Below are 9,734 nucleotides of genomic sequence, written 5' to 3'. Positions count from 1 at the left end.
AGTGATAGTTGCATTGCTGGCAGGTTGCACCAATAAGACTATATTGTGGTCGTTAGTGACCTTTTCCATTTTGATGTTTTAGGCCTTTTGCAAACCCTTTGTGTTTTCTTTTAAAATAATAAATTTTAACGCATCTGACTGATATTGACCCTCTTGTCCCGTTTATTCTGGGCTCGTTCCTGTAAGAGCTTTGGGCCTTAAAGTTTGCACGAGTAGTATAGAGGCCCTTAGCGGTTATTCTGTGGCTTTTACTCGCTACAGTACACGATGAAGATGTTTTATCTGGTCCAATGACTGCATGCTTCTGTTGTCTTTACAAATTTAATGTGAAAATAAAAACACATGCAAATTAAAGTCCAGAGCTTAACCTGACTGAAATGCTGTGGTGTGTGGGTCATCGGGACTGCGTGAGACAAAAACAGTATCCTGTAACTCAGCCAGGGTTGCTCTCATGGTCAGTAGGACAACACATTATTTGGTAAAGGTTAGAAAATAGGGAAAAATCTCTAGTGCTGAGAGGCTGGGACTAGTTTGGGGCACCAATGAAGGGATAGTTTAGTGCAAACTATAATTTCTCCCCATCAGTTTTAACCAGTTACACAGACGCACATTCTCATATAAAACTTTGTACACCGCCGAGCCAGGTTACTCTCTCTTGGGAAGATTGGCTGCAGTTAACTGCCTGTGGTTTTCTGAACAAAAGAGATCTGTCAGTGTTCCTGGGTCATTGTCCCAGTGTTTTTCAGTTTTGGACTTTGTCACTGTTTCCTGTTTTATTATGTTAGCTCCGACCTGTGTGTGTTATCTTTTGTTCCACTTCCTGTGTTATTACTTAGATTTAGTTCAGCTGTGTGTATCACCTTTGTTACGTCCCTCTGCAGCCTCTAATCTTCTCAGTGTGTTCAGATGGTGCTAGAAAAGGCCCTAATGCTTTATTCATCTGGTTCCTGAATGTAAAGGAGGACTATTCATGGGCGAGGCTTCATTATATTCCTTTGCTGTTGTCACTGCAGTTGTGTGACGTCAACAACCAGAATCAAATCAAATCAAGTCAAAATGTTTTTTTTTAAAAATGTTTTTGTAATTTAATTCTCAAATCATCCTTTAATCTGAGTGTTCGACATTCACACATAAGAATAAAGTTTCATTCAGGCGATTGAGATTTGTCACAGCAGGAAACATTTATAGGTCAGTTTGTGTTTATTCTCTGTGTGAATCTTCATATATCACAGTCACGTTACACACGGTTGAGAGCACCCAAGCCACTGCTGCTCCAGCACTGCCAAACACTAAAGTGGCAGCCCATGACAGACCTGATGCACCTAAAGTGAAATCACATTACACACCATTAGCTGTTTGTTATACTTGTTCAACATGTGCAAAGTTTTAATTCTTCATAAAATAATTTATGATGTACATAAATTATCTTACTCATGAACCTTTATTTATAGAGACGTGTCCAAGAAGAGCATTTCATATCTTTGACATTTAGATAAACAGCAACAGTCAAAGTGGACTAAAATATTACAATTTCTAATTTTTCTGGCAGTAATCCTGCTCTATAAGAAAACATGTCTATTTGTTTGGTTGCGGATTTTTTTACACACATTTAGAGAGAGAGAGAGAGAGAGAGAATATGTAACAAATTATCCGGTTTACCCCAGGACTGCAAGATTGCTATGACAGCTGCTAGAAGTCCACCTCCACCACTGCTGACGGCAGAAATTGACATCAGTTTGGCAGCGACGGAGCCTGCTGCTATTCCAGCTGCAGTGAACCCCAGTGTAGCCAGAATGGCAGGAGTCAGAATCACAACTCCACCAGCTCCTGGATAAAAAAGTTTATATTCATATATTCATATCAAAATTATGCTGTGGTTAATGTGATGGCATACCTGCAAACACAAGGACCGCCTTGCCTGTTAATGAAATACAAAAAGATTTCAAATAAAATCTTTACAATTATAAAAATAATTCATATCCACTGCATAATGTGATAACACTGTTATAAAATACATACATACATATATATATATATATGTATATATATACATACACTCACATATCTCTTCAAAGCTTGTGTCCATACTTTCAATGATAACACTCAAACACCAAGAGCTCAACTGCAGTCATGGAAAGCTGATCCATGTCTTTTACTTTTTCTTTTTTTCAAGAATTGACACTCCCATTTCTGAAAGAACAATACACACTAGACAGGGGAGGAGCAGCATGATGTTTTTTTTTTTCTAAACAGTAACATATTCATCTTATGATTGTGGAAACCACATAAAGAATGAAAGAAACATTTCTTTGCAATGATCCAAATAATCTCATTGCAGTAACAATGGGCTCTGCACAATAACAAATTATGTGTAGTAATAACTTCATTATTATAACAAAAAACCTGGGGCAGCACGGTGGCACGCTGGTTAGCAGTGATGCCTCAAAGGAAGGTCCTGAGTTCAATTCCACCTTTCTTTCTGTGTGGAGTCTGCAGGTTCTCTCCAGGTATTCTCCCTTCCTCCCACAGTCCAAGAGCTCAACTGCACAGTCCAAACACATGCAGTTAGTGGGGCTAGGTCAGTTGGAAAGTCTGAATTGCCCATATGTGTGAATCTGACTGTGAACGATTGTGTCTATGAGTTAGTGATCCCTGAGACAGACTCAGTACCCTGCCTCTTGCCCTAAAACAGGGGGGGTTGTTACATAAAAAACACTTGCAGTTTCTCTGTAGCAAAGACTTAAACCTTTAAGTGTTATGACGTTTTCAGTGTGATAGTCATGATTGTTGATTGGCTTCTTCTCCACATTTTTATAACAGCACTACTTTCTACACTGCAGTACCTTTTAAATAATGCTCACAAGGATATTGAATCAAAATGTGTTCCAACACACAACTTTTACACCCTTTTGTTTATAAGTCTGTAGATGAGGATGTTAGAGCACCATGAGACAGACTTACAGCCAATAAACCATCATTTATATTAAGGTTGACATTTTTTAAACTTAAACTGTGTTGATTCACATTAATGTCATGAGGAATGCCGAGCTTTGCTATCATGAGAAGATAAATGTACACAACTTGTTTTGAAAAGAGAAAGACAAAGTCCTGTTCCTTCAATCATCACTTACTTGAATGTAAACTATGCCAGTATGTCATGGGTATGTTTGCAGTATGGGCGAGGTTTAATGCTGTCGTCATTGCAGTGGTGTGACAATCTTTGAACAACTACAAGAACCATTTCTTATGAACTGAAACTTTTGTGCAACAAAATAAATACACAACAACCAAAGTGCTTGTTTAAATCAGGTCACCTAAGACATTTCTTGTAAGGCAATAAAGACGTTTCTGTTCTGGTTTCCATGAACTGATCCAGTTGTGACATTAAAAATCCAGCACTTTCAAAAATGTGCTTGGATGCATGTTGGTGTCTGTCTCCACCTGAGGAAGAAATTTTTGGCCTCTAATTATTTTAAATGTGTAATTTATTCTCTCTGAGGAAGGTCAGAGGTTTAAAGAAGTGCAGTATATCTGCCGTCCTTACAGATCTGCCAGTGATCTTTTTTGCTCCCACACATAATACAGAAACATTTTCAGTGACCCAAATAATGTTTATATACGCTCCCTGTGATAAGCTTGTTCTTGTTTGTTTTCATATTAAGCAAGTGATTTAACATAAGGATTAAAACAGAAAGAAAAACCCTTGAAATAACCCGTGTGTAAAATCCATAATAAAGATGGCATTAAATAAATGAGTAAATATGTCAAACCCCTGAGATCCAACCTCACAATCACTTGTTCCATGATGACTAAAGAAAGTTTATTTACATCACAGACCCAGTGACGCCCATTCTAAGAGTTTCATTTTCCGGGAAAACAGCTGATCCTCACACTCCTATATAAGTCCAGTTGTCCAACACAGTCCAGTCTAAGGCTCCTGATCCTGAGTGCAACAATGGGTCTGTGTGAGTACAGCTGCCTTTTTCAAATCATCTCTACATCATATAAGTTCATGATTGTAGCGTCACAGAAAATGTCTAAATATTTCAGGCTGAGCTTTGGTAAGATTTTTTTTTCCCTTTCTTTCTTATGTTTCAGTGACAGGCTTAGCGATCGCAGCCGGGGCAGGTAACAAACCTCTTTGTTTATTGATGTATTTTTACATCTAACACTCATAGGTGAAGTCACACATATCATACATGTATTCATTTTAAAACATCCTGATGATCAGTAACCAGGTGTTTCTTCCTGTTGTCAGGTGGAGCAGTGGTCTCTGCTCCTATTGTCCTGGGGGCTGTAGGTTTTACCTCAGCTGGAATCCAGCTGAGGTGGATATATATATAAATAAACTCCCAGCTTGCCCCTGCGGGCGGTTTATCCTTCAAGCTCGGGTCCTCTACCAGAGGCCTGGGAGCTTGAGGGTCCTGCGCAGTATCTTAGCTGTTCCCAGGACTGCGCTCTTCTGGACAGAGATCTCCGATGTTGTTCCCGGGATCTGCTGGAGCCACTCGCCTAGCTTGGGAGTCACCGCACCTAGTGCTCCGATTACCACGGGGACCACTGTTACCTTCACCCTCCACATCCTCTCGAGCTCTTCTCTGAGCCCTTGGTATTTCTCCAGCTTCTCGTGTTCCTTCTTCCTGATGTTGCTGTCATTCGGAACCGCTACATCGATCACTACGGCCGTCTTCTTCTGTTTGTCTACCACCACTATGTCCGGTTGGTTAGCCACCACCATTTTGTCCGTCTGTATCTGGAAGTCCCACAGGATCTTAGCTTGGTCATTCTCCACCACCCTTGGGGGCATCTCCCATTTTGACCTCGGGACTTCCAGGTTATACTCGGCACAGATGTTCCTGTACACTATGCCGGCCACTTGGTTATGGCGTTCCATGTATGCCTTGCCTGCTAGCATCTTGCACCCTGCTGTTATGTGCTGGATTGTCTCTGGGGCATCTTTACACAGCCTGCACCTGGGGTCTTGCCTGGTGTGATAGACCCCAGCCTCTATGGATCTTGTGCTCAGAGCTTGTTCTTGTGCTGCCATGATTAGTGCCTCTGTGCTGTCTTTCAGTCCAGCTTTGTCCAGCCACTGGTAGGATTTCTGGATATCAGCCACCTCCTCTATCTGCCGGTGGTACATACCGTGCAGGGCCCTGTCCTTCCATGATGGTTCCTCGTCTCCCTCCTCTTTCTTGGGTTCTGCTGCCTGAGGTATTCACTGAGGACTCGGTCAGTTGGGGCCATCTTCCCAATGTATTCTTGGATGTTCGTTGTCTCATCCTGGACTGTGGTGCTGACACTCACCAGTCCCCGGCCCCCTTCCTTCCGCTTAGCGTACAGCCTCAGGGTGCTGGACTTGGGGTGAAACCCTCCATGCATGGTAAGGAGCTTTCTTGTCTTTATGTCAGTGGCTTCTATCTCCTCCTTTGGCCAGCCTATTACCCCAGCAGGGTACCTGATCACGGGCAGGGCGTACGTGTTGATGGCCCGGATCTTGTTCTTACCATTCAGCTGACTCCTCAGGACTTGCCTGACCCTCTGCAGGTACTTGGTGGTTGCAGCTTTTCTAGCGGCCTCTTCATGGTTCCCATTCACCTGCGGGATCCCCAGGTACTTGTAACTGTCCTCTATGTCTGCAATGTTCCCTTCTGGTAGTTCAATCCCCTCAGTTCTGACTACCTTCCCTCTCTTAATGGTAATATATACATATATATATATATATATGTATATATTAGGGGTGCAACGATACACAAAATTCACGGTTTGGTTCGGTTCGATACTTTGGTGTCACGGTTCGATATTTTTTTGATACAAAAAAATGTTCATGCCTTTTTAATTTGTCATTTATTAAAATTATAAATATATATTTTAACTCAAAAGCACAGTTTTTAAATTTAATGTTGCTGAAACAACAAAGTACTAAAAAAAATAAATATATCTGATTGAGGAATCACTCATCTTTGGAAAAGAGAGTTTATTACAGAGAAATGGCTCTTTCCAAAATAAAAGCTATACTACACGCTTCTTCTGGGCTATATTCTCAGCAGCATATTAAACATATCAGGTCCCCATAAGGAGAATCATGTGCTAACGGCTGTCTAAATGACTCGGGTAAAGTTTGTAGCATGCGTGCTTGTTGTTTTTGTCTGCTTCCACTTGTCTTTGCACTAGGATGCTGTCGGAGTAAATGTGCAGTCATATTCGTTGTGTTCCCACTAGTGCTGTCAGCGTTAATCTCGTTGAAATGACGTTAAAGCCACAACAGATTTTCTATGGGGTTGAGGTCTGGAGACTGGCTAGGCCACTCCAGGACTTTCAAATGCTTCTTACGGAGCCACTCCTTTGTTGCCCGGGCGGTGTGTTTTGGATCATTGTCATGTTGGAAGACCCAGCCTCGTTTCATCTTCAAAGTTCTCACTGATGGAAGGAGGTTTTGGCTCAAAATCTCACGATACATGGCCCCATTCATTCTGTCCTTAACACGGATCAGTCGTCCTGTCCCCTTGGCAGAAAAACAGCCCCATAGCATGATGTTTCCACCCCCATGCTTCACAGTAGGTATGGTGTTCTTGGGATGCAACTCAGTATTCGTCTTCCTCCAAACACGACGAGTTGAGTTTATACCAAAAAGTTCTACTTTGGTTTCATCTGACCACATGACATTCTCCCAATCCTCTGCTGTATCATCCATGTGCTCTCTGGCAAACTTCAGACGGGCCTGGACATGCACTGGCTTCAGCAGCGGAACACATCTGGCACTGCGGGATTTGATTCCCTGCCGTTGTAGTGTGTTACTGATGGTGACCTTTGTTACTTTGGTCCCAGCTCTCTGCAGGTCATTCACCAGGTCCCCCCGTGTGGTTCTGGGATCTTTGCTCACCGTTCTCATGATCATTTTGACCCCACGGGATGAGATCTTGCGTGGAGCCCCAGATCGAGGGAGATTATCAGTGGTCTTGTATGTCTTCCATTTTCTGATGATTGCTCCCACAGTTGATTTTTTCACACCAAGCTGCTTGCCTATTGTAGATTCACTCTTCCCAGTCTGGTGCAGGTCTACAATACTTTTCCTGGTGTCCTTCGAAAGCTCTTTGGTCTTGGCCATGGCGGAGTTTGGAGTCTGACTGTTTGAGGCTGTGGACAGGTGTCTTTTATACAGATGATGAGTTCAAACAGGTGCCATTCATACAGGTAACGAGTGGGGGACAGAAAAGCTTCTTACAGAAGACGTTACAGGTCTGTGAGAGCCAGAGATTTTCCTTGTTTGAGGTGACCAACTACTTATTTTCCACCCTAATTTACAAATAAATTCTTTACAAATCCTACCATGTGGATTCATGGATTTTTTTTTCACATTCTGTCTCTCACAGTTGAAGTGTACCTCTGGTGCAAATTACTGACCTCTGTCATCATTTTAAGTGGGGGAACTTGCACAATCGGTGGCTGACTAAATACTTTTTTGCCCCACTGTAGTTCCAAACGCCACATCTGGAGGTTCAATTTGCCATGTTGCAAGGGGAGCTTAACTTCTGTCTCGCTAGCTTGCCCTGCGCTCAGTGAATCTGCATTCGACTACTCCGCCTAGGCTGCACTGTCGAGCGCAGATCCACTGAGCGCTCAACACAGACAGCATCGTCAGAAGGAAAGTTGATAAAATAAATTAAAAATTTTGTATTGTTCGATACATATGCATACCGAACCGAAAGCACTGTATCGAACGGTTCAATATCGATACGAGTATCGTTGCATCCCTAGTATATATATATTTCTTCCTGTTGTCAGGTGGAGCAGTGGTCTCTGCTCCTATTGTCCTGGGGGCTGTAGGTTTCACCTCAGTTGGTATAGCTGCAGGCTCCTACGCTGCAAGCATGATGTCTGCAGCTGCTGTGGCCAATGGAGGAGGAGTGGCAGCAGGAAGTGCAGTGGCTGTTTTGCAGTCAGCAGGTAAAAATAAATAAATAAATATTTTACCAGCGATTACTCAAAAACCTTTATTATAAACCTGAAAGATCCCAGAAACAATAACATGTGACTGTGCTGCAGTGAGGATAATACAACGGATATTAGGTCCACGTAAAGAAAAATATTATCAATCATTTTGAGAATAAAGTCGAAATGTGGAGATTACAAGTGTCTGAAGAAAAGCTCCCACGGTTGCTACTGTATGTCATCAGAGTTTGTGAAATTGTGCTTCAGAATCGGTTTTTAGTAAGAATGAAAGAAATGATTTTTCTTTAAGCTCATAACCACAGTGTGGTGATAAGTAAAATGGTAAATGGCCTGTATTTATATAGCGTTTTACTAGTCCTTAAGGACCCCAAAGCGCTTTACATATCCAGTCCTCCACCCATTCACGCACACATTCACACACTGGTGATGGCAAGCTACATTGTACCCACAGCCACCCTGGGTCGCACTGACAGAGGCAGTATTAGGCTGTACAAAAAGCCACGGCTGGTAATGGACAGATGCGAGGTTATCGATGGTTACATCCTTGTGCAATAAAGAGGATGAATGTTGTATCACATGACGGCTGATCAATTTGTTTCACTAACTCATCTAAATAAGGAATTTTCTTTAGCGGATATAGCGCATGTGGCAGTTTGTGTTCAAACAGTAATGTCCATATCAACAACTTTTTTCCTGTGGCTCTAATACTCCGTCGTAGGATAAAGCCTCCCTCTCTCCTCTGCAGCTCAGTTACTTCATCTAACTGCTCGATCAGCTGTCTGGTGTTCTGAAGCCTGTTTTCTCTCTGCAGGTATGGCAGGTCTGTCTGGGGCCGCCACCGCAGCCGTGGGTACTGTTGGAGGGGCTGTTGGAGGATTGGTGGCTGCTCTCATCTGAGACCAGGAAATTATGATAATCAGAAAGAAAAAAAATAGTAATAAATGACATATTTACTGCTGCCAATTGGAAACAGTTGCAATAGTATCAGCGCCATGCTTCAGCAAAGCTTGGCTGAAACTTGCTTGCTGGTAATGCTGTGGTGTTTTATTACAAAACACATGGACACGGTCAAATTGTGCAACTTTAAATAAAGCCCTAATAAAATACTGAAAAACGTTTTAAAGTTGTGTTTTGGTTATTTGTATTGTTATGTGTATATGTTATTATTCTATTTATGTATGTGTTATCTTAAAAAAAATAAGACATGTATCATTATTTTTATATAACTGAGTCCCAAGGCTGACATACTTGCTATAAAAATAAAGCGATCACCAAAGCTTGAAGTGAAAACACAAAGTTGGACACACTGAGTGATGCACATGATACAAATTCTACCTGGAAGCATAAATTATTTGGATTTTATTTTTTAACTGCATAATTATGCACTGCTAACAAAGTGACATATTACCATCTGGTTATAAATTGATGGTCTGCCAAAAACTAATTTCCGACATTTAAACTGTTGTGAATGACGTACTGGCGTTTAATCTGATGCAACTCTCTCATGAATGAAATCAACATATATTCATTTTATTTTATGCTATAAGGAACATTTCTTTCAGACGCTACGGTCACAAACACTGGTTTCTTTATTTTATATATGTGACCCCTTCATAAATCCTACTAACACCACCATATTTATCAATATAAGCAAAGATAAGAAACACAAAAAGTGAGGAGAAATGACTCTCCAGTTTGTGTTGCTCTCTGTCGCCCTCTGTTTTTCAGCTCTGAAAAAAAGTTTTGTTTCTGAGGAAATGAAACCTTTCTTGCTAAAAAAA

At 41.5% G+C, this 9,734-nt stretch overlaps 2 protein-coding genes across 2 annotated transcripts; one reads left to right on the top strand and one right to left on the bottom strand.

Moving 5' to 3' along the window:
- Positions 1-1,181: 1,181 nt before the first annotated feature.
- Positions 1,182-2,245, bottom strand: LOC120745109 (interferon alpha-inducible protein 27, mitochondrial-like). Its single transcript, XM_040049767.1, has 4 exons — positions 2,062-2,245; positions 1,895-1,918; positions 1,660-1,827; positions 1,182-1,322 (listed from the first exon to the last, which is right to left on the bottom strand). The coding sequence occupies exons 1-4, from the start codon at positions 2,084-2,086 to the stop codon at positions 1,201-1,203; spliced, it is 339 nt and encodes a 112-aa protein (XP_039905701.1). The 5' UTR covers positions 2,087-2,245; the 3' UTR covers positions 1,182-1,200.
- Positions 2,246-3,908: 1,663 nt separating this feature from the next.
- On the top strand, positions 3,909-9,070 carry LOC120745111 (interferon alpha-inducible protein 27-like protein 2A). Its single transcript, XM_040049769.1, has 4 exons — positions 3,909-3,965; positions 4,099-4,128; positions 7,786-7,947; positions 8,765-9,070. The coding sequence occupies exons 1-4, from the start codon at positions 3,956-3,958 to the stop codon at positions 8,848-8,850; spliced, it is 288 nt and encodes a 95-aa protein (XP_039905703.1). The 5' UTR covers positions 3,909-3,955; the 3' UTR covers positions 8,851-9,070.
- Positions 9,071-9,734: the final 664 nt, after the last annotated feature.

Source organism: Simochromis diagramma, unplaced genomic scaffold (assembly GCF_900408965.1).
Source record: "Simochromis diagramma unplaced genomic scaffold, fSimDia1.1 OVJJ01000456.1, whole genome shotgun sequence".
In the NCBI taxonomy this organism is placed as follows: domain Eukaryota; kingdom Metazoa; phylum Chordata; class Actinopteri; order Cichliformes; family Cichlidae; genus Simochromis; species Simochromis diagramma.
Note: the sequence above shows the minus strand (reverse complement) of the source record. Positions and strands in the feature narration are given on the sequence as shown.

What these genes read in the sequence shown, in the direction of transcription:
- LOC120745109 (XM_040049767.1), bottom strand. Translation starts at nt 2,086, where the DNA reads ATGGACACAAGCTTTGAAGAGATAT. An exon ending in CACAAGCTTTGAAGAGATAT is followed by an intron (nt 1,919 to 2,061) that starts GTGAGTGTATGT and finishes TTTCATTAACAG; the next exon opens with GCAAGGCGGTCCTTGTGTTT. An exon ending in AGCAATCTTGCAGTCCTGGG is followed by an intron (nt 1,323 to 1,659) that starts GTAAACCGGATA and finishes ATTTCACTTTAG; the next exon opens with GTGCATCAGGTCTGTCATGG.
- LOC120745111 (XM_040049769.1), top strand. An exon ending in AGCGATCGCAGCCGGGGCAG is followed by an intron (nt 4,129 to 7,785) that starts GTAACAAACCTC and finishes TCCTGTTGTCAG; the next exon opens with GTGGAGCAGTGGTCTCTGCT. An exon ending in GGCTGTTTTGCAGTCAGCAG is followed by an intron (nt 7,948 to 8,764) that starts GTAAAAATAAAT and finishes TTCTCTCTGCAG; the next exon opens with GTATGGCAGGTCTGTCTGGG.